The sequence below is a fragment of the Taurulus bubalis genome (genome assembly GCF_910589615.1).
Source record: "Taurulus bubalis genome assembly, chromosome: 17".
Classification (NCBI taxonomy): Eukaryota; Metazoa; Chordata; class Actinopteri; order Perciformes; family Cottidae; genus Taurulus; species Taurulus bubalis.
The window spans coordinates 841373-867127 of NC_136605.1; the positions used below are offsets into that span (position 1 = coordinate 841373).

General features: G+C 42.9%; 1 protein-coding gene across 1 annotated transcript in view; it reads right to left on the reverse strand.

Annotated features, from left to right (window-relative positions):
• Positions 1-360: 360 nt before the first annotated feature.
• Positions 361-25755, reverse strand: part of rbfox1 (RNA binding fox-1 homolog 1) — a gene marked incomplete at both ends in the record, with an annotated part of 139104 nt that continues 113709 nt past the window's right edge. The window contains 4 exons of the mRNA XM_079233805.1: positions 361-483; positions 8020-8095; positions 16426-16490; positions 23131-23170. Coding sequence (XP_079089931.1) covers positions 361-483; positions 8020-8095; positions 16426-16490; positions 23131-23170 — 304 coding nt within the window. The remainder of the gene's footprint in view (positions 484-8019; positions 8096-16425; positions 16491-23130; positions 23171-25755) is intronic.

Sequence of the window (25755 nt, forward strand, 5' to 3'; positions counted from 1 at the left end):
TCATTTGTGTCCTAGTCAGCACTCTAGCAGCTCTCTAATAGTACCATGGACAAAACCTCTACAGCTGATAATCTAGCTTTAAATCTTTAGAAATTAAAAAACCACAATATCAAAATACACAGCACAAAATATCTGAGGTATAAGAGGAAAAATATCAGCTGTCATTATATTCTTTTTTTGTACTCCTCTTAGGAGAAGCGGAAATAATGCACAAACTGCATGTATTGCATCACCCAGGCCTCCGTAACGTCTCTCATCTCAAACTCGTTCTCCCGGTTGTTTTCATTCACTCACACACTCGCGCTCACACACACTTTCTTTCTGTCCTGTTGGAAGGTTGAGCATCGGTTGGCGGTGCCGCTAATAGGGTGCGAAGCGGCTGTATCCTCCCCGGTATATACTAGCCTGGAGAGAGGACAGCACTAGCCCCACGTCGTCCGCATGGCTCCGAGTTTTCGCATCTGTCAGCGGGGTGAACGCGTTCTGAAACACACACACAAACGCACGGACAAACACCATGGTTCATCCGCGCACACACACAGGCACACGCACCCAGGGGAGAATGCACAAACGCACACACACAGATTCATAGAAACACACGCACACGAACCCTCATTAGCCCCTTTTAGTCCTGCACACGCTACAACTACAGTTTCAACATTACGTTACCGTTGTTCCAGGGCAAACCCATGGGGGATGAAAAGACCAATGACCGGAGCAACCGTCATGCAGCAAGCACAGCGAGACGCTTCATTGCGGGGGAGCATGCCAACTGCTATGTGAAATAAATCCAGTCAATACAAGTGGAGTAAAAGATGAATCAAAGAAATCAAGTGGAAAGGTGATTTTTAGCATAATGGGAACCAGGATGGGCTTAATCTTGATGATGGATCATGCTGGTTTTCACTGGGTGGAGGTGAATTTTAGATGTATTATGAACTGCGCTTTGTTTCTGTGAAATTCACAGTTGATAGAGGATGTTGATAAGCTTGCATTCATGAATCTTTTTACTAAGCTGTTCATTAAGCCTTTCAGAGGAGTGACGTTCAAACTGGCCAAACATTCTCAGTGATAGATGCTCCTACTTTTACACTTCATCCTCTGCAAATCTTCTGGTCTCTAATTTATCAGGTAAAAATTCCAACTCAAATGACCTCCTATATTTCCCCACACACAGAAGTTATGTGACAATATCAGTGCCTTGCAGGGTGGAAAGTAGATTGAAGTTCTTGCCGGTACTTCTGCATCACTTCCCATTGTTCTCCTTCATTCATCCCTGCAATGTGTTAACACCATATGGTGTAGAAAGACATTAGAAACACTTGATATTATGCCAAATATTTTTCAACAGGTGTTCATGAGCTTAAGTTGTAATGTGGAAACAATATGGGCACTACACAGAAGAAATGTACTTTATTGCTCAACAACACCACATGAATGGAAGTTATGACATCATTTTGGTTGTAAATTCCCAAGGCTCTTCTTGCTACACAGCATGGAGAACCATTTGCATGTGCACCACAGCAAGAGGTCTTTGTGAATATTATATAAACAATTAATAAACTGATAAAAATATTATATTTCTAATGAAATCGCCACGGTTTCCAATGACATCCTCCTCCACACCGTGGTGGAGGAGTTTGAGTGGCTCAGTGATCCTGGGAGCTATGTTGTCCGGGCGCTAGCCCCTGTGAGGGTCTCCTAAGGCAAACAGGTCTTAGGAGAGAGCCCTGAAAGCGGTTCAAAGGAACCTGATGGATTGCGGCTCACAGACTTTAGCCATCTCTCCTGAACCAGGGGAACCGGGGCACCCTCCCGGAATAAGACCCAGGATGAGAGCTGTCTGGTGGGGCCCGGTCGGGCTCAGCCTGAAGCGAAAACAGGGAGCAGCCACCCTGTAGACTCACCACCCGCAGGGACAAGCATCGGGGTTGGGTACTATGTAGACCGGGTGGCGGGCCGGGCAGGAGGCCTCGGCGAGCCAACTGCCGGCAGCATAGACGAGCTCTAGGGACGTGGAACGTCACCCCGCTAGCGGGGAAAGAGCCGGAGCTGGTGGAGGAGGTGCATCCATGCACAGCATGAGCTCTGGAACCAAATCCATGTCCTTTTCTGGAGTTGCCCAGGGTGAGAGGCCGGGCGGGAGTAGGGATACTCAGGAGCTCCCGGCTGAGCGCCGCCTGCCGACTCCATAGTTCTCCTGGGAGACTTCAACACTCACGTGGGCAACGACAGAGAAACCTGGCGGGGGTGATTGGGAGGAACGGCCTGCCCGATCGGAACCTGAGTGGTGCCTCACTATTGGACTGCGGTGCTAGCCACAGTTTGTACATCATGAACACCATGCTCGAACATAAGGTGGCTCTCCCTGTGATTACTCATGATCAGCTGATTTTGGGTGTTCATTTTAAATAAAAAAACAGATTCTGCAGTTTCCTGAAGCCAATCACATCGTTGCTGTCAACCTTTAACAATGTTCTCCTCTCTGCTGCTGTTAGTTATCATTTCAGCTCAGACAGATGCAACCCTCCTCCACCCCAGCCTCCTCCAATCAGCATCTGTCATGCTCCTCATTCATCACCAGTGTCGGGACTCTGGGGGGATTCTGCCTTATCTGACCCAAGCACGACCCCACGATTATCCTAATTCAGATTGCAGTCCAATAGCCAAAGTCTTTGCACTATTAAAAAATGATGCATATGTAATACATTATTGTTAAATTCTAATGCAGTCTCTCCTGATTGAAATATGTTCAGGAAAACCACAAACAGGGTTAATGAATGAATGGCCTCTCTAATCTTTCCTACTTCTTTTGTGTTGTGACCATCCCTGATTTCCAAGCAGTTCTACAATCACATGACACAATCTATCTTTAAATTCCTCATCAATGTATTCTTTGTGTTTGTCGTAAAGTGCTTTGTGCTCGGAGAGGAATAAAGTGGATCAGTTGATCAGATGCCAGTCTAAGTGGCTGTGAGTGGTCAAACAAGTCGGACAAATTAAAAAACAAAAACTCAAACATTCGATTCTCCTTATTGTTTTCGCAAATCAGGGGCAGCTGAAAGGTGCATTATTCAAAGAATGGTGATGGAAAGTTTGTCATACCAGAAGGGTCGGCTAGTTAGTGGCTATTTGTAAGACTACTGAAAATAGAAAGAAAAACATAACCAGAGTACATCCCACATGTTTGTCTCCCTCTTTTCTCTGCATTGTAGTAAAGAACATAATGAGAAAACAATGTTATAGCTAGAATATCTTATCATGTAAATAATATATTAGCCCAAATGTTGAAGGGAAGCGTATAATAAGTCTCCCATCTACATTTCTACCCAACGCACATGGATTTTCAACCTCATATGTGACTGAATGGAAATGATGATATATAACTAAAACAGACTTCTCTCTTCTGCCTGACAAAATGGAGAATAACAGAAATCAAGAGAACATGTATGAATAACATTGTGTATGGTTCTTTTGTTAAACATTTAACCAGATAACCAGTTAATTAGAAAACCAATAGAAACTAAAACTTGGTGGATGCCATTGTCTGTCCGTTCACTTTGGTAGAACACTGCAGTGACGTTATGCAGCATCCCGATCAGCTGCAGAGTGTAGTGGCATGGATTTCTAATAAAGGGGTCTGTTGGTCTCATGTAGCCTTGCTCATGGCTCATGTCTCCTCAGAGATCCGTCCTCGCTTCTCGATCCTCAATCCTCAGAGCAGAAATAAGGGAATTGGGAAAATGTAATATGTCAGGACCTAATGATAGCTCAAACATCATTTAACATTAATAATGGGCTTACCTAGGTTAGCGATGGAGCCATATACAACTTAGTTTATATATCTTTATTTGTCAAACAACTTGCTTATTTCAGTAACGGTCCTTCTGTAGTTATTTTAACCCAAACCACAATCCTTTCCAAGTTTTTTTTTTCCTGTGAAGACGGAAGTTTCTTCTTAAAAGAGGAAATTGCAGCTGGCCTTTGTGGGAAAACACGAAAAATGTTCACAAGATACACAAACCATTGCATAAGGATGCACTGAAGAATACTAGGTGTAGCATCTTGGTGTATTGTACTGACTCTTTAAACCTTTGTTCGGGCCCAAACCAGCCCAGCTGTTCAGTTCGGAGGGTTCTGTTTGACAGTAACTTGTGACAATCTTTCCGCTCAGCTTTCTTGCTCACTTCTTCCCTACTTCACCCCCTCCAGGCAGCTGGGGATTTAATTATCAAAATGACTAATTATTTCATTACCAGGGAGTGCAGGGTGAGGTGGTATCCACCAAATTAGAAATATAATATCTAACATGGACTGGGCTGCCAAAGCATGAAGACATTCATCACCTTTTACAGGCGGGATTAATGTGTCATTTGGACTGCCGTTAGCAGCACAGACAAATTCAATTAAGTTTAAGTGAGGAGATGTCAGCGCTGCAGAAAAGCTTATGCACAGCAACTGAAGAAGAGAATGGGGTGGGGGAAGGACTGGGGTGGCAGTATGGAGGCGATGAAGCGTATGTGCAGATTGTGGGTGCAGTTGGTGGAATTAAATATATCGCTACCAATGCAATTGTTTCTATCGTATGTGAACCAATAGACTACTTCAGGGAAGGCCTATTGATTGGACACACAGATACACAGGCAGCTCTAGTCTGCTCTGCCTTTGTCAAAGACATCCAAATGGCAGTCAAATCTTAATTGCTTCTAATTCTCTCATCTATAATGCTGACTAATGTATGCGTAGTGAGCTATCTTTGTAAGGTGCTTTAGATCCTACAACCCTGCACATGATGAAAGTAAACTTTTTATGGGCTTGATTGGCGCAGTTGTTGAAGGATCGGTTTAGATTAATTCAAGAGCATCTCAATACAAGGGCATCCTTTTGACTGTCCCACCTCGCTGAATATGTCCTCTTACTGTCTAGCTGCCAGAAGGAGAATCTGAGTTGCTAAAAGTTTTTGATTCAACTTTAGTTAATGCACACTCATAGCAGTAGCAAGTGGTGAGGCCTTAGCAGATGTTTTGGTCTGGCTTTAGCGCTTCAGGCTACATAAAAGCATAGTGGGAAAGGTTGTCAGGGCTGTATGCAGCACAAAAGCAGCAGACACTATTCATAGACAAACATGACGAATTTGTCTCTCTTGTAAGATCTTTCATACAGTCAATTTTCTAAGAAAAAGAGGCTAGAATAGATCATCAGTCAGAGACCAAAGAACAGAGCTACAAATGGGTGTACCAGACACATGGAAGGGGACAACGGGGCATTCATCTTCAGAGAAGTGCAATGGGTTCTCACTAGGTTATGAATTGAAGACAGCAGAGATATCACTGTTATCCACGAGACGCTCAGTTACAATATAGCTTCCCACCACTTGGTGGCGGTAATGCGTCAGTCTGTTGTTTAACAAGCGCCAATATGCTGAAGAAGACACTCAGCCAGCAGCTAGCTAGCCTGTAGCGAAAGTTATAGAGAAGTATTTAAAACGAAAACATGAAGACTAAAGTGCTAAAACGTCTAAATGTTTGTGAAGTATAAGCCTGACTTCACGAAGTAGAGCTTTGTGAACAGAGGTAACGAGGCGGAGCTCTGAGCCCAGAGTGTGGAGTGAGGGCTAACACTAGCCTCCCTAACGCTAGCCTCGCTAGCTAACGCAGCACTGAAGGCTTCACAGCTAAAGCGGTATCTAGAGACCAAACATTCAACGCTGGTGGGAAAGCTGGTGGGATTTTTCAAGAGAAAGGACGATGTACTCCAGAAGCAGAAAGGTCTGTCTGTCACCGACTGGCAACTCCAATGTGCTGAAAGCTAGCCGTCACAGATATGAAGAGCAACTTCTGGCTCTGCAAACATGAAGCCTGCTGAAGCAAATCATTCACATCACAAGGCTATATTTTAATTTGCACTTTATTTAAATGTTATTTTCAGTTTATTTAATTTGAAAATTATTATTTTGAATTGTGTGCACACTTGTCTGCACACTAATACTTGCCCAATAATTGTGAACACACAGATATTCTCCTAAAAAAGTAAAAACCTCACTTTTAAATATTAAGGTTTAAGGTTTATTAACATTGTGGATTAACCGAGAGCACTGTAGTAGTTCAATAATACAATTAATCTGAAAAAAACTACTTTCCTAATAATTGTGCAGTGTATTTCTTTTATTACCACATGATGTATTCATCAAATTTCAATTTTTTTCTCAGTTTTTTTTAGTCCCCCTTGTTTTTGTAGAAAAATTGAATAGTTAGTTATTTGTGTGTTAATACGCCTGACTTGAGCCTTTAAATGAGTTATTGATCAGCTTGATTTGTTCCATGATTGTTGTCTGTGCAGGTTTACATACACATGATCAATAAATGTCTTTGTAATGATCACATTGCATCATGTCATTTATTTAACAAGCTTTTTGCTTGTTGAACTGTAGGTAGATTTGATTTAGTTATTGAATACAAGTCAAACCAAGAGTGAGATCAATTAGTTAATAAACCAATACAGTGTTAATATTTGAATGGGCCCCAGGGCACTTTGTCCTTGAAAAGTTGGGCCCAGAGGTCAAAAAGGTTAAGAACCCCTACTCTAGGAAACCCTCTGGTGTCCACTTGCAAATGTTAAAGGGATTTGTGGGTTCAGGTTTGATAAGCAGATTAATTTAATCAAATTAGACTGAACCCCACTCTTACGGATGGGTTAATTTAACGAGCCTTCCGGGCCCAGGCCAAGGGGGCAAGGGGATACTCCCTGTTGGAGAGTTAGAGAGCTCAGTTGAAAGCACTACAGTGTGTTTAGAGGGCGTCCAATTATCAGGATATCACAAAGAGTGTTGGAAATAGTAGTCAGATCTCAGTTTCTGAAGTGACGATGTAAAATCCAACCCGGTCGTGGAACAGTAAACCAGCTCTTTACTTGTAAGGCTACTGGAGGGGAGTTTGCTCCACTTGAAGGCAAAGCTTTCAATTTACCAGCCAATGTAAGGACTGTGAGTAGTCACCAAAACTATGAGATCACAGATACAAGACAGCCCCAACACTTGAAGTATATAGAATAACTTAAAATGTTTGGTTGTGCCAGAAACCTCCACTCTGCTTGTACAAAAGTAATTCCCGTCAACTAGGAGGACCATTGACCCCTTTGAAGGTCCTTTGTTAGTTCAACCTTAATAACCCTTTGTTCAAGGGTCAGTATGTCGTATTTTGGGGATCTATTAGCAGAAAAAGACTATAATACTCATAACTATGTTTTAATTTGTGTATAATTACCTAAAACCTAATTGTTTGGGGTTTTCTCTGAAAGCCAGCATCACGTATCAATTTAAACTCATTATATGCATAATGGTCTTTTCAAAATAAACACAATAAAGTACTCAGTAAGGTAAAATACATTACGTAAGTTAAGTGACGAATAAATCAACGTTGACTTTTCATTTCACATGAAGAACGAACTGCAGTCTCCTGGATGGAAGGTTGTTGTTAGTTGGACCCCTTCACTACCTCGCCCCTTCAGAACTTTCTGACCTCCCGCACCCACAAACAACCTCAGATCTGCAGACGCCAACCTCCCCTCCCCTCTACTCTGCCCAAGCATCGGACCTGGGGGTTTATTGTATGATATCTACGAATTACGGCCAATATGTTTTGTAGCTATAGCTAAGAATGCTGGATGAGTCCAGCCTGGCATTGATAGGGCTACTTCTTTTTTTTATGCTTTTTAATGTTTTAATTATAATATGGCCACAGAAAACGTAGTTGCCATTGCAAATTATGAGGCTTATGTTGAAAATACCCTAATCAACCAAATGCAATGATTGGTCAGTTAGCCTCACTCCCCTGAAGCTTGTGCAGCTCTAGTTTATGTAAATACAAGCAGGTATCATGCAAGGCATGTAAGCTTATTCTTTAAGTGTATTTTGGAGAAACATTTGAATTGAGATATTTCTAGAAACAAAAGCGAGATAATGCATGATGTGAAGAGGACCAGAGATGGAACAAATATGTGTGGCAGGCACGATAGTCTTACCATGGCACCAACACTGTATGTGGCTGCTGGAGTGAGTGTCTGGTTGTAGGGGTCGGCAGCATATACTCGTCCATAACTGTAGAAATACACGAGATGGCAAAGAATGGCTCAAATCAAATTACAGCTTTGCAGTCTAACAGAGGCAGGAAATAGGTTCACATTAGGTATTTATTCACTAATTATCTGGGATATACACTGTGATTAAATGTCAATAGAAAGGCAGGTTACACATTATTTGCACAGATACATGTAATTACTGAATTTATCACACCAACAAAAAGTCACTAGGAATTATGATTATTAAAATCATAAAGACTGTTTCAAAGTCACTGGCAATTATCACATACGGCGGCTTTATATGTATATTTTACCTCATTGTTCTACACATTGACATTCATTGAGACACATGATAATGGCTCATAATTCCTGTGAGGCTGACATTTTAATTATACCTCCCAGTACAAAGGTGCTGTACTAAATGAATAACTAGTACTAATCCAGATTACTGTAGGAAGAATAATGTTAAATGATTGACTCCCCCAGTCTGGACTATACCTGGGGTTAAAGGGGCCTAGGCTAGATTATACCCCGGGAACATTATGGCCTAGGCCAATTTATACTCCTCAAACCAGATTATACCCCTATCATATCATCATATCAGTAGTTTTGAGTGATATACACAATAATTACTTGTATTGGGGGTTCAGCTTTGTCAGGTAAATTAAGTGAGAAAGATTACTACGTCCTGAAACTTCACCCCTAAGACTAGCAAGTCCTCGCTACAATATGAATGTTCAAAGTTAAACACTGACAACAACATCAAAATGATCATGCTTGTTTTCAAGATAAAGTGCATGTTCTGTTGACTGCAGATACTCTGGCCTGGGCCAAAGTAAACCCAGGTTTAATCTGGACAGGGTTAATTTGACCTGTGACACCGTGGCGTTGGTGAAACAAGTTTCTCTCGAGCCTTATAGCTATGATAAAGGAAAACAAGAACAACATTCAGTATCAGCCGTGAATTGGCCAATAGGCAATCGTATTGGTGGGAAAAAACTTGATTGGGGCATCTCTTCTGCCCACTTCTCTTCTGCATGACTAATCATGTTTTTTTCACACATGTTGGGCAGGGATGACTGAGGTCCTATAGTATCACAATGCATCAAAACTAGGTGTGTTCACAATTACAACTGACTAGATGTTTATGAATATATATATATATATATATATATATATATATATATATATATATATATATATATATATATATATATATATATATATATTAGTTTTAAAGACTATTTTAAATTTAAACACCTTTTTTTGTTAGCTTTCTGTTAGCATCTCTTGTGTTCGTATTTTTACTTCAAGAAAAAGGTTAAAAAGTATTTTTTTTCAGCTCTTTTATGCATTTAAAAAGCTAAAACGGGTCGGTGCCGACCCGAGCACAAGAGGAAGGTTAAAGACGTACAATAGCAAATTCCTCCTGTCATCAAAAAGGTAAATGGTTCACCCTCTGGGAAACATGCAGATTGCCATAAGAATTACTAAATGCCTTCAAATTGAGTGTTGATATTTCCTCTGTGCACATACATTCTCTTTGGCTTGATAGTGGAAGACAGCAATGGAAATAATTCCAATAATCCTTTCAGAACATTTTCCAAAGCAACTCCATGGCAGTCTGAGCTTTGCTTGTGGACATAATGTGGATTTTTGTCATCCTGTGTCCAGCTCATTTGTACAGAACCATTAAATTAATAATCCCAAGGGCTGTGATTAAGTCCGGGGAACAGTCAGAGGAAGAGTACCAAGAAAGAACAGAGCTCACACAAAACAAAGAATTAAAAACCCGATCACGAAAGTAGACTATATATATAAAACAATCAAAGAATAGAGAATCAATGTTTTCTTCTATTTTTAGAAAGATAGACAGAAGCAGTGTTTATTCCAAGTGAGCAGCCATGCTTTAGCCAACCAGTCCTCCCCCATCTCCCTTCCTCCCCTCTGTGTCCTAGCCCAGCCATGATAAGGGCCAATCAGGGGCCAGGGCCTGTGCCTATAATTGAGCTGATTTGCATAGCAGCCCAGTGGTTGAAGCGATTAGAAGTTAATCCCGATTAGTTTTGGACATTGCTATTCACCATGCATCCCCCCCCACTTGCACTCAGCTCAGCACCACATTTGACCTATCTTATCTCACAGCACAGAGCCCTAACCATCGTGTGTGTTGCGTGTGGATGTGTGTGGATGTGAGAGAGTTTGTGGTAAGCTGCAAGTACAACACAAATTCAAATGCAATTTGAGTCAAATGCATTTTTAAAATGACCCTGAGGTGAGAAGATAAACCTGGAAACAACATTTTCAACAGCGCTACAAAATGGTTGGGCGCCTGGTCAAATGCACAAGGTGTTCAAATAGAGTGAAGAAAGAAATCTTTTTTTTAAGTACACAGTTATGAAACTATAATATTAACTGATTGCCATTTTGCTGAACAACAACCTATTTCATTGTATTCCTATTATATTTTTAGCAACTCTGAGAGACTGTTCTTGGGCACGATGCTTTGATCTCAATGCAAACATCAGCATGCTCTCTATGACAATGTTAACATGCTGATGTTATACAGAGACAATGTTTACCATGTCCATCATCTACCATGCTAGCATTTGCTAATTGGCACAAATTTACAGCTGAGGAGACTGAATACGGTCTCCCTGGGTTTGCAGAACTAATCCAAAGGGGGCAGCCCTTCATATTAAGGTGGTGATATGTAGAAGTCCTGCACTTGTAAACACTGTACCAGAAGAACATGCACATATATGTTGTTGTTAAAGCTAATCTGCTAACATGCCTCTCTAATAAATTACCACCTTAACATGGCAGGCAAGGTTGGGGATCAAGGTGTGCTGACCCCTGGCATCTCAGACAAGGTCTAGGGACGCAGAATGTCGACTGTCTTGTGGGAAAGAAACCCGGGCTGGTGCGGGAAGTGGAGCGGTACCAACTAGATATAGTTGGGCTCACCTCCATGTATAGCACTGGTTCTGTAACAAAATTCCTGGAGGGGGGGCTGGACTCTATTCTTTTCCAGTTGACCAGGTTGAGAGGTGCCGGGCTGGTGTGAGGATACTTACAAGAGGGTTGCCTCTATGCGACTGCGAGTCGCAGAGAGACTGTTGTTTGTGCCTCGTAGTACAGAATACCAGGCCTTCTTGCAGTCTCTGAGTGGGTCTGGAAAGGGCGCTGACTGGGGACTATAATCATGTTGGGGACTGCAAAGCTTATGTGGGTAACGATGGAGAAACCTCGAGGGGGTGATTGGGAAGAAGATCTTGCCTGATCTTAACCCAAGTGGTGCTTTGTTGTTGGACTTCTGTGCTAGTCATGGATTAGCCGTAACAAACCCCATGCTCGAGTAGAGGGCAGTTCACGAATGTACTTGGTAACAGAACACACTGTGACGGGTACCGGTTGGTCAAAAGGGCGGCAGCCAAGGCAAAAGCCAGAGTAGGTTGGGAGCTAGAGCTTTCAGTTATCGGGCTCCTCTTCTGTGGAATCAGCTTCCACTTTTAGTTCGGGGGGCAGACAGTCACCTCATTTAAGAGTAGACTTAAGACTTTCCTCTTTGATGGCGCTTATAGTTAGGGCTGTTTCAGGCTAATAGTTAGGGCTGTTTCAGGCTTCTAGTTAGGGCTGTTTCAGGTTTATAGTTAGGGCTGTTTCAGGCTTATAGTTAGGGCTGTTTCAGGTTTATAGTTAGGGCTGGCTCAGGTTTACCCTGGTCCAGCCCCTAGATATGCTGCTATAGGCCTAGACTGCTGGGGGACATCTTAGGATACACTGAGCTCCTCCTTTCCTTCTCTTCCTCTTTCACTCCTCCTCTCCTCTTCACCTCTTCTTTCTCTCTTTCTGGATAAATGATTGTCTCTTCAATGCATTTTACTAACTCTACTTTCTTTTTCCATGGATTCGTGGCTGCCTGGCCAGGGGGAGGACCCCGGTCCTCCCCCCTGGCCCTGCTGATGCAACCATGGCCCTGCTGATGCAACCATGGCCCTGCTGATGCAACCATGGCCCTGCTGATGCAACTGGCCTGGACCCGTCCTGCCAGCTGCCATGGCCCTGCTTTCTCCTCCCACTGCCCCTGCTGATGCCCCTCCTCTCTACCTCCTTCTGCTTAATGGGTCGTGGCTATCTGAATCATGGACCATGCCTACTACTCATTATATGAATCATTTCTGTCACATTCATTGAATGTGCTGTAACTCCGTTACGTTATTCATTCTGGCCACATGACATCTATTGCTTCTGTCCATCCGGGGAGAGGGATCCTCCTCTGTTGCTCTCCCTCAGGGTTCTTCCCCTTTTTTCCCTGTGAAAGGGTTTTTACTATCTTTATTGGGGGAGTTTTTCCTGATCCGATGTGAGGTCCCGGGACAGGGATGTCATGTGTACAGATTGTAAAGCCCTCCGAGGCAAACTTGTATTTGTGATGTTGGGCTATATAAAATAAACTGAATTGGGAGGAGTGTTTGGGGGGGACAACTGACAAGGACTTTTCTGTGGGCCTCAGGGAAGTTCTAGCAAACCGTGAGACAACCCGGAAAGGGAAAGCATAAGCAGGGGTTGTCTCAAGCTGCGTTCAGCCGGGGAGGAGAACTGCAGACCCTGACAGGGTATATTGTTAAGAGGTGAAAGAACACTTTGATGAACTCCTGAAGCCGACCAACACACCCTCCGTGGAGGAGGCAGTGTTTGAAGACTTGGGGGAAGACTTGTCCATATCCCTGACAAAGGTTGTTGAGGTAGTCAAAAAGTTCCTCAGTGGCAAGGCAATAGGGGGGGATGAGATTCTCCCTGAGATGCTAAAGGCTCTGGACATTGTTGGGCTGTCTTTGCTGACACGTCTCTTCAGTGTCGCGTGGAGTTCGGGGGCAATGCCTGTGGAGTGGTACACCGTCTATTTTCTCGTCTTCCGACCTCTCAAAGAACTGCCGATCCTCTGATTGAAGAACTACCATGCCCTACCACAGTCATCCATATGACAAGCTTTAAGAATAACTTTATGGAAATAACCAATCTTTCCACTGATCGTTTACTGATACACGTCATATAGAGGCATCCAAATGAATTTGAGGCTGTTTCATAACCAGTTAAAAGTCCCTCACCGTATTCGTGGATACGGTAAAATCGCTCACTCGTGTGCATGTGTCTTGTAATTTGTGAATGCTCATAATGTGTTTGAATGAGCATATCTGCATGCATGTGAGTGACTGCATTGTATTTGTATTGGTTTGTACACCACATGAGCCAGACTGGATTTAGTCAGGCCAGAAAGCAGCTGTTGATGCGTCCCATCTGTGACCCTTGTGACATGAACGTGACCAACATGGTGCCAGTGTGGCCCCACACAGATGGGTACATCATAGCCTCACAAGTACACAAGCAAGTCCTTAGTGACACACCAGACCTGAGTGGAACATCAAAACAGAGCTCAGGGCCTCTTTAAAGCTCCATTAATTGATTGTTTTGCTACTTAGAAGCAGCAGAATCTGATATGTTAGCAGTTTATAAAGTAGTCGGTGATATTACCCCACTAGAGAACTCATAGTACCATATTACCCCACTAGAGAGGTCATAGTACCATATTACCCCACTAGAGAGCTCATAGTACCATATTACCCCACTAGAGAGCTCATAGTACCATATTACCCCACTAGAGAGGTTATAGTACCATATTACCCCACTAGAGAGCTTATAGTACCATATTTACCCACTAGAGAGCTTATAGTACCATATTACCCTACTAGAGAGGTTATAGTACCATATTACCCTACTAGAGAGGTTATAGTACCATATTACCCTACTAGAGAGGTTATAGTACCATATTACCCCACTAGAGAGGTGATAGTACCATATTACCCCACTAGAGAGGTTATAGTACCATATTACCCACTAGAGAGCTTATAGTACCATATTACCCCACTAGAGAGGTTATAGTACCATATTACCCCACTAGAGAGGTTATAGTACCATATTTACCCACTAGAGAGCTGCGCTCACTGAATGCGGGGCTACTTGTGGTTCCTAGAGTCTTAAACAGGATAGGGCCTTCTCCATTGCTGCCCCTACCTCTGGAACTCTCTCCACGAGCACACATTGTGGCCCCTGCTGATGCCCCTGATATGATAGTTCTGTCATATTCATGTAATGTGCTGTAACTATGCTACGTTATTCATTCTGGTCACAGGACATCTATTGCTTCTGTCCATCCGGGGAGAGGGATCCTCCTCTGTTGCTCTAATGAAGGTTTCTTCCTTTTTTCCCTGTGAAAGAGTTCACATTTTTTGGGGTGAGTTTTTCCTGATCCGATGTGAGGTCCTGGGACATGGATGTCTTATGTGTACAGATTGTAAAGCCCTCTGAGGCAAACTTGTATTTGTGATTTTGAGCTGTACAAAATAAACTGAATTGATTTTAATTCATGTTTTGGTCTCCAACTTCTTTTCAGCTAAAAACAATTCTCCACTTTTATCTCTTGCTCGTCTCCAACTTTATCTGTCTGCTGCTTGGTGCTTGTCAGGAAGAGTACACTGTGTTTACCTACTTCTCTAAAGCAGCGTTGTTTTAAAGAGCCTCTTTTAAGGTTCGTCACTGTGAGGAACTTTATACATTTGACTCATGGTCAGAGGTGAGCTCTGCTGCCGCTGTAACACTAACCTAACTTCAGGAAATGCCTTTATAGTGATTGCTTATTACTTGGTATTCTTCATGTCATCTAGATGTATGTCCTTGATTGTGTGATGTAAAAGGTTTTAAGAAGAGACGATCAGTCGTATAATCTCCTTTTCATATGCCCATGCATCAGGTTTCCATATCTCTTCTGAATAAAAGTACTTAGGCACTGGAATAAATCTTCTCTTTAAATCCCCCATGGCTAATAAAGCCAGTGTCATCACTTAAAAGCATGATAACTTATTTTCAAGAGAAACTACTATGTACCTCCTTTGTCTGCTAAAATAATAGCTTATACATTTTCTAGAGCCCCAGACCTCCCATAATAATTTTACATCACGCCTCCTGAATTAGATGGATGGTATTTCTGCCATCCCAGATTATTAATTCCAACCAAGCCTGGGAAAAAGCTGAAGTGAGGCAGAAGATGAATAATGAATGTTCTATGCAATTATAAACTCAAATGTCACACCAGTGCTTACTAATTTAACACAAATTATTCATTGTGTTATGAATATATCTATTATTAGTAAATTGGGGTGGGACATATGGGAGACAAACACCCTCAAATATAATATCAGCCCTAGAAAGCACTATGTCAACCCCAGGCCCGTTCTAATCCTTCATATTTTCCTGCAGTGCCGTCCAAAGAAAAGGTATCAAACTATGTGAAGATTCTGATGATCTTTTTTCTTGGAGAGGTTCCCAGGGATTGATAGAATGATTCTACTTCATGGCCTCCATGAGTTTTGAGCCTGCACATTGTGGTGCTGTTGCAGTTGATGCTACTATTATATCGGGTGGAGCTTAACATGTCAGCGGCTCCCTAACTCATTTGCCCCCAGGCCAATTCCGAATGGTTTGCATCCCCATACTAAATACAGAATATCTCCTCAACCACAAGGGCTATTTGAATCATTTCAAAATGTGTAATATACAGAAAACACTTGTGAGACTAATTAAGGGTAACTTGGGGAGCTCGTTTGAGTCCTTCGAGTCAAATTTATGGTTTATGTTAATACTTATAGTTGAATTGTGTTATAAACATGTACAATGGACTCATATGCTCTTGTAAGGCTTTGCAGGTTTTTTTGCTATGTCACATCAGTGGCTCTGGTATCGATTCATGGGAGTACGAGGACTTGGAGAGTGAAGAATAATGCTGCCCCTTTGGGGCGCTGGGGTTAGTAAGGCTAAATAACTGGTGTTTGTACCCAACTTCATGACCATGAAAAACATAAAACCGTAATGTTGTTTTAACCTGTTTCAATACAACCACTGTCGCAGTATAGACTTCTATGATGCAGACGTTTGTTGAACTGTGAGGCTGAGCTGAAGATGATCTCTGCTATTCCATGTGTAGCACGGTTGTCTTTTCTTGAGATTTTGATGTTCAGAAGTTACTGTGTCACCTTTTTTGTACGCTGTGCTGTTGCAGTAAAAATAAATATTAAACTAGTTGTTAATTAAAGTTGTTAATTATTTGTGAAGTGTTTCTGGACTATTTCATTCATTGAACTTGAATTCAACAGTTGCATTCTGAAAGTCAGCGCTGTGTACGTAGTGCCAGTGGAGCCTTGTTTAAATGACACTATTTCCCACCGATGAGTCATAAGGGAGAATATCCCTTGAACCTAAAACATAATAATAAGGAGTATTCTTGTATCTTACCTGTCACTGTATGCAGCAGCTGTGGCAGCAGTAGGCTGGGCATATCTGTAGGCAGCGTAACCACCCTGGACACACACACACACACACACACACACACACACACACACACACACACACACACACACCAGAATACAAAGAAGAGTTACGATTAAGAATTCTGTTTTGACAGTTTTCTATTGCACTTGACACTGACACAATGAGACAGACATATCAATGTTACAAAGCCTTTCAGCTACAGTGTGAAACGTGTAATGACACCTGACAGAAGTCCAGGAGGCAGACGACCTGTGAAACAATCTGCCTCCTCCCAGTGCTCCTAATGACACTGGAAGATTCCACCAGAATCAAAACAACCAATCAGAGCCGAGGAGGCTCTAATGCAGCTGCCAATCACTGCTGTTGGAGCTGTGAACTCTGGGCCCTGTTTCTCGTACCTAGCATACTGAGTTAGCGGCTAATTGTCAGGATAAGATGACGTAGGTCAGGCGTTCTCGGTTTCTCAAAGCAAGCTTTGATAAATCACCATAGCAACACATCCAAAAATGTAAACCTGCTCCCGGTCAGGCTTACTGAACTTCACTGGATAAGCTGGACACTCCCACCGGACAAAAAAGGCAGCTTCTTCCTCATTGATGAAGGAGCGATATTATTATATTAGTTTTATAGGGAGAGAGTTCTTCCAGATCACAGGATCCATCCTTTACATCATCATGACTTCCTGTACGCGGCGATATAGATTTTGCCGGCAAGAAATAATTTATTTAGCGAGCTTCTCGAGCCGCGGACATTGATCACCACAGACGCAGCTGATCGTCTCAGACACAGACTGTCAGCCGCTGCATGCCGCTGTTCTTAAGTTTATTTAGCTCTTAAGAAACTTATGGATGTGTTAAAGCATCATAATTATATGACAGTGTTATTAGTACACCATGCATATCATTATTGTAAAACATGATTAAGGTGATCGTGATGAGAATACAGAGAATCACACTTTATTTTCACTGCTTCAATTGATTGAATTTCTGATTATGAATAATGCATAAATACTGATCCGCCCATACACATATTCAAACTCCTAGTTATATGGTAATCTACACATATTCAAACTCATATACACATATATAGTACATGATTCATACGTGCATACAGTACATATATCCTCATAAGTATATATGTATTCGTAGATATAATCTGATTGATTTGGGTGATGAAGCACTTCAAATTAGCCGATACATTTTCTCAACACTGACGCATTTAACTTGTCTGATATATTTAGACGCTCATGTCTCTCAGAGGGGGCGGAGTTAAAGTTGCGTTCAAGGCAACAATGTTGCAAAAACGTTGGAATATTCTCAATGCGTTTGCTGTGAATGACTACGGTACTGACTTCCTCATATGCCTTCATGATCATCTCCTGCTTCTCAGCAGAGGAATAAAAAGAGGTTCCTCTGAGTTTATTGTCATTGTGCTCTTAGAACATGGTGGTGTCAGTGCTCCATTATCATCCTTCTGAAGAGGAGCGGCGCATTTATCAGATGACTGACGTCTTCTAGAATGAACGAGACGTTTCAGCGGATCAGCCGTGAAGAAACCCAGACAGCCTGATGTCAATCATCTCGCTCATTTAAGCTGGAGATTAGGACATTTGCTTGACTTTGTTTAGCCAGGTACGAAGAATACCCCCCTGGTCAAATATGAAGCTTTATGTTCCTGTATCACATATTTCTGTCCTCACATGTTGTAGTTCCTGTTCATCTGTAATGAGTGTTTCCCAGCAGCCATGTTGAAAGCAGTCAAGCCAAAACCAAGCTCCTATATTTCCTAAATAGCAAAAGCCCTGATGACATAATTGTCGTTATTGTTATTGTTATGGTTGTTGTTATTGTTAACCTGCATGTATCCACATACAGGTTAACAATGTAGTGCATGTGGGATGAGGGGAGCTATCTGTTGAGGTGTTTGTCCCACTGCAGTGCTGACACAGTGATCTGATATACGCAGTCCAGACCTGCTGGGTCAGTTCCCTCCTCTACACACTGACCCATGTAGTCCCGTGCACACACACACACACACACACACACACACACACACACACACACACACACACACACACACACACACACACACACACCGGCAGCAGTGTTCCAGGTTCAGCCAAATTACAGCATGAATAAATAAATAAGCTGGGCTAATCAATATTTGCACGGATGGAATCGTTATCTGAGAAGTGGCCTTCTAGCCTCTTTCAGCTCAACGTTTTGTTTGATAGCCAACAGACAGGCAGCTGATCTGCCTCCTAGACTCAGAGACCAGCTGCTGAGCAACGCTACGCCACTTAAAATACGTCAAAGTGGACTTTTGGTTTCACGTGGGACATGAGCGCCACCTGACTTCCTCCCGCCGCAGCTACGCGCCATGAGAACACTGTGCTCCTCTCTGCGGGGCGTCCTGCCTGTCTCCATGCTGCCGAGGTAGGACTTCAACAACGGTTACATTAGTAGCTTATTTTTTGAGTTTTGGGTTTTGTGTTGCCTGTTGTTTTGTTGACATCTTGGCAGTTATATCCCAGCTTGGTAGTCCTTCTGTGTCCGCTGAAAGCCAGCAGACGTGCTCTGTAATAAGAACATGCCGGAGGACTCCTGCCTTTATTCATCATTGAACAAATGCAATGTTTCTCTCTTCCAGGCTGGGTGACAACTCCAGCACTTCTCACACCATTTTACCTTCCACCCGTCTGCGCCTTACATCTGACAGTGTGTCTGGCCGACATGAGCAATGGATTACTACCACTACCACTGAGGAGGCGAGTAAGTGATACTTAGTGTGTGTTGATGGGCCGTGGCAGGAAGATGAACAGGTTGGCCTGTGATAGTCACCAGTCACTGTGGGCTGTCACTGACTGAGTGACTAACGGCAGCCCTACAGCGCTGTGTGTGTGTGTGTGTGTGTGTGTGTGTGTGTATGTGCATATGGTCAAGGTTCAGCCCTTCCACACACACACATAATCTCACACAGTGGACATTCCAATCCATCACTTTTGCTGATTCACTGAAGGAAGGAGGGCCAGAGAGGATCCCTGTCCATCTATTGTCACTGACTTCCCAACAGTGTTGGCGTTGAGGCTGCAGGCCAACACTTAATACCTACACACAACATTCACAACTTTAACCTGCTCTGGTCACAAAAACCTCCAAAAACAGCTGCTAGTTAAATGATGGTTGAGTCCTAGGAGGTAACATTGTGACGTGGCGAGTTGTGGCCAATATCCCTTCTCATGCTGCGTTTTCACGTCCTAGTTACTCCGGCCACTAGAGGTCAGCGTCGTCTTCTGGTATTGTTATCTGTGATCAACGACGTGAATATATAATAATGGCCTTTTCCGCGGGAGAACATGGCTAGAGAAGAGAAGCACGGCGTGTTCCAGGCGTGTTCCAGGCGTGTTCCAGGCGTGTTGCAGGCGTGCTGGTCTCTAAACCAGCAGCTCACTTCCTGTTCTATTCCTGCCTGCACTACTTCAAACCAATCCACCATGTTGTGTAGACAGATTGCACTGTGCACTGTGTGTGTTATTCAGGTACAAACATGCTGTACATGTGAAGCATGTTGAGTCTGCATCAATAAATGAACAAATCCCTGATATGATGTGAGCGTGAAGAGAGAGAGACGGCTGGTATTTGCAGGTGAAAGTAGGAGTGAAACTACCCACAGAGACTCAGTGGAGCTACAACGTACTGAGAGAGGAACCTGTGAGTTTATTGGAAGACGTGGCTTTGGTTTGAGGAGGACTGGTCTCAGGTGGGCCATGGTCACCCTGCTACCAAGCAAGGCTCAGTCACAGGTACCCACTGCCCTGAGGATGCTAATATGCATGGTTTTTATTTTCTATTTTTTCCCATCTCTGTTAATTTTGAAAACCCATGGGGGTCTGAGCCTCTTTTCCCCCGTGTTCATATAGTTTAAGTAGTCGTATGAACCCCAAATGAGTTCTAATACTTGTTATTTTACATAACTTTTTTCAGAATGTATTTGTGAAAAAAAATTATATTTAAAAAAAAGAAGCTATTGTGATCATAACTATGAACATCCAGCATGATATGAGCAAGATTCCCCAAAAATGCCAACTCCATGGTTCACATTCCACCTACTAATATCACACCTTTTAGGAAATATTAGGACCTAAAGAATCCGAATCTGCAACAAAAATCACAAAACAATTTGCTAAAAGATTGTCTGAATGGTGCATGCTGGGACTTAAAATCTGCGTATCCTTCTGCACTTGCTCTATGACGTGGTTTTAAATACGTGAGACGAACAGAAAGCCTTTGGGACCAGGAAACGTGAAACGGAGGAAGAAAAAAAAGCCTGCCTGTTTTTAAGACTCCCAAAAGCCCGTCGAGCTACTGAGATGCGTTTGTTAGTGAAATCCGACTTTGTAAAGGTACTCATTCAGGATTTAGTGAAACCTTACGGTCCGCCGTAGAAGTTGACGGAGTCGACGGAGATTACATAAGTACATCAACTTAACGGGTACTTTCATTATTTTTTACACCCTGTGTCTCTTGTCACAAGGGTTGCACTATTATAGCAATTTAAATGTAAATAAAGTTAAACAACAACGTGTTTCCGGAGGAAATTAAGGAAACGTTGAAACAGGCTGGGGCGCACGGTGCTTCTGTTGCATCAGGAAGAGGAGACCCTTCCTGCAGACGCTTCTCCTGACGCATCATACATGTTTGAGTTTGCATTCTCCAGGGAGCAGGAATTAGAAATAAAAGCCTGACGGCAATCAAAGCCTATTTCAGATAACGGCCTTGGCCACTATAGAGATATTACGCCGTTTCTCTTTTCTGTCCATATTTTCTATATTGAGCATCTCTGGAATGGCGGAGCTCCTCCTTCTATCGTATGTATCTAATCTGCTGCCACAGAAGCACAGGTCAGGCTCTGGACTCACTAATGAATATTAATGTTCTGATTGCAGAGGGCAGTCCTTGTGGCAGGAGCACGGGCTAATGGGAGGCAGGGACACACACACACACACACACACACACACACACACACACACACACACACACACACACACACACACACTTTGTCTGCGTTGTGCTTCTTTTGTTCAAGTTTTTCACAGCTTTGGTTCTGCAGAATTAGGCTAAAATATTAAATATAAATTAACCTAAAGGAATACACACATGTAATTATAGTCAGATATATGGAGCTCAAGAGGAATTAAATCTATTAAATGAAACATTCACACAGTTTATGGCCTCTGTCCTTCCTGTATTTGTCAGTTTAAACTGTTATGTTCAGCCTGTTTATGTGAGCGACTTCTTCATACTTGTCTGATATATTAGTTATAGTAATTTTTCTTTGTCAACTAGAACACCTTGGAAGGACCAGCTTTAGTCTGAATCTTTGAGTTATAATAAAACTTGCCAATTATATTTTGATCTAAAATATCAAACCATATGCATAGAGTGACACCCATGTGGCTATCGAGATGTGTTAGTTTATTGGTTGTGGCTCTGTAAGGAGTCAAGCAATGGGAAAAGAAACGCGAGTGGGATAATTCAGCTAAACCATGTACCTCAGTTTAGTATGTGGGTTCTAATAACGCACAGATTAATAAACCACTTCACAGGTTATCAAAGCATATTACTGTACAGGCTGCTAGACTATGCATCTGGCATTCACAATAAAATAAAATGAACAATCTAAAACAATTTTAGCTGTAAAGCAATTAAACTGCTTTGTGTTACAATTATTTTGTCAAAGCGAGTTCAAAAGTTCTTTTAATTTGTTTATTCATTTTCTGTTAAATGATCCTAAAACATACATATCCATTTCATCAATGCAGCAATAATACAGTAATATATGTAATAATAGTAATTCAGTGCACTAACAACACGAGTGAATGGTTTGACACATTGAAAATGGAGTCTGAACATTTTGCCTTCTATTCATTTAATCAGGAAATGATTCTGAATCGAATCATGACACCAAGAATCAATATCGAATCAAATTGTAAGTTTCCTACCGAAGTCATTTCTTTCCCTTTTAAAGTCTCATAATATTCTCCCTGCATTGCTAGATTTGCCTCTCGCGCACACCCGGGAGCTGTTGGCCGGCTCTTTCCTGCGGCCACGATCGGAGGTGCCGGTTAGCTAGCCAGCCAGCTAGCCAGCCAGCCAGCAAGTCAGCTAGCCAGCCAGCTAGCCAGCCAGCCAGTCAGTCAGCTAGCCAGCCAGCCAGCTAGCCAGCCAGTCAGCTAGCCAGCCAGCTAGCCAGCCAGCTAGCCAGCCAGCCAGCCATCCAGCCAGCCAGCTAGCCAGCCAGTCAGCTAGCCAGCCAGCCATCCAGCCAGCCAGCTAGCCAGTCAGCTAGCCAGCCAGTCAGCTAGCCAGCCAGTCAGCTAGCCAGCCTCCAGCCAGCCAGCCAGCCAGCCAGTCAGCTAGCCAGCCAGCTAGCCAGCCAGCCATCCAGTCAGCTAGCCAGCCAGCCAGCTAGCCAGCCAGTCAGCTAGCCAGCCAGCTAGCCAGCCAGCTAGCCAGCCTCCAGCCATCCAGCCAGCTAGCCAGCCAGCTAGGTAAAGGTGAAGCCGTGTATGAGTATGGAGGGTTGGAGGCTTCATGTGTGCAGCATCAGGGCAGAAACCAGGGAGATGGCGGTGTAGCATGCAATGTCATACCAGTAAATAATACTTACATAAATATCTGCACCATAAAATCCATCCTGGTAAACAACACTGCAGAGGATGCAAACACAAACAAACAGACAAACAAACACACAATAAAACAAAAACATCCAATATTAGTGCATGTTGACATGCAGGCACTGGAACAACCAGCCCATCTCCACAATCAATCCAAATAAAGACATGAGCGGCAGAGGAGGACACAGCAGGCAGCCCTGTGCTCTCATGGTGGGAGGCTGGAGGCCAACAGCAGCCTCTCACTGGGACTACACAGGTTATACATCAGCAGCATCACAAGTATCTAAACAAGTATATTGTGGTGTTTCTAGCACAATCATAACTGCATGCAAGCCACTGGAGAGAAATAGCAAAAGAAATATTTCCACATATCAATTTATATGTCACCTTTCATCTTAATTGCTCATCTACACAACATATGGCTTGTATTTGTTAACACTGTATTTAGTTCATTTAGTTTAACTGTTAGTTTAAATTCCGTTTCATTAATTTTGCTTAGCATATGTATGTTTTTGGGGGATTATACATTAAAGTACATCAAGAGTAAAGGCATTTGTAATGCAGAACATGCACTGCTTGAACCAAGCAAGTAGAATTATGGGAAGATTCAGCAATCTTATTTTACAATTGGGACAACAGTGTTTTTGCTGACATCAGCAGCTGACCTGGGACCTGTGAGGCCGTCCTCATACACTGTCCGTAGCTGCACCTACAAAAGGCACGATCATTCCTATGTAACCCACAGAATCAATTTGTTTGTAATCCACATAACTGTGAGGCAGGACAGGCGTGGTGAGGGGGCGGGGCTAAACACATTTATGATACTTACACGTTTTGTTCTGCGAGCTAATCTTCACAAAGGAATCAGAACAAATTATTTTGGATTTGTCTCTAAAAGCGCCTTTTTTAAGACAAGTTCACCAGACGGATATTAACTGACGTATTTCATATCGTAGAACAAAACGCTGAAATATCTTCAGCTTATGTTAAACACAGACCTGATGTCAGACATCTAGCCAAACACATATTGCAAATATAGACATGGGAAAAGAAATATGTTTCCTTATTATTATGTATGTAAAGCAGTCAACCGCACAGTGCAACTTGGAGCAGCAGCAGTACCAATATAAACTAAATGATGTCGTCACCCTTTAAAAGAACAATACAATTTTGGCTTATTGTGGTCACATAAATATAATATATGGCACTATTTGATGGCTGCTAGTTAATACAGGTGGATGCTTCCCCAATGTCATTTTTGACCGAAGTGTCAATTATGTTTTTGAAAGGCTAAACCCTAACAAATATGGATTGAGGCAGACTATTTTGGTAGATAAAGAAAACTTTGGAAAAAGGGGAGTTAGACTTTGCATGCAAGGTTTCTGTAAGTTATTAATACAAATAATTTGACCGTCAACATTTGGTAAATTCCACATATTGTCACGTGTGTGTGTGTGTGTGTGTGTGTGTGTGTGTGTGTGTGTGTTGGAGAAAAATGCAGGCAGTTCTCTAATTTCTTGCGAACTGTCTTTTCTCGCTGGGATGCCTGACCCAGTTTTCCTCGTCTGAATCCTCACTCCAACTTGAGACAATCTTTTGTTCGACCCTTCTTCTCAACGAGCCACACACACACACACACACACACACACACACACACACACACACACACACACACACACACACACACACACACACACACACACACACCAGAGTCATTTGGAATCCAGTATCTCTCCCAAGGACACTTTACATTCACACTTTGACATTGAACCACCGATCTTGCGATTAGTGGATGACCCGCTCTTCCTCTGAGCCGATGAAATCCCTCTGACATCATCAGTGTCATTCTGTCAGAGATATTCACCGCTACTTTGTTCAACAGATGGCTTGGTTGCGGTCCATTACGGTTATGAGCAGTTATGAACATGAAACAGTTATGAATAAGCCCATGGGTCCTAACGTTGGTCTTGAGAAGCTGCAGCTTCTGTTCATGGTCAAACTGGAACCTGCACTGGACATTCAGGCCCACTGGGCCAGGTTACTGCAGACGTGGTCTGTTGATGCTCATCCACCTCTCCGGCTCCACTTGGTCGCCATGGCAACATTATAGGCCACCGAGGCCTCCATGTCCGCCTCTACATCGACGACTCACTGCTCTACATCTCTACCAAATCCATCATGCCCACCACCTCACGGGTTACTAACAGGCGGACCGCGGTCCGGACCCGGACCCGGACGCCGTTGTATCTGGACCCTGGACTTATAACCGATCGATAATTGAGAATTATTCGTTATTATTCGCTATTCATAAGTTGGCAGAGCGCTTATATTTTAACCAGCGCAGCTTTTCCAGCCTTCACGGCTCTCGTTCAGCGGTCCAGGAAACACACCGACCAATCACATGCATGTAAATCACATCACGTGATGCTACTCCGCCAATCAGATACACATGTTCATATAAACATCGCGGCTTGAGTGAGAGACGTGAGAGGGGACCAGAGGCGGAACGGATGAGTACGCGAGTGAGGAGTTACTTCACACGCCGCTCTCCAAACAGAGAAAAGTGGAGCAGAATCTTTAGAGACTCTTCTATGTTCACTCTTCTTAAAGGAAGTTCG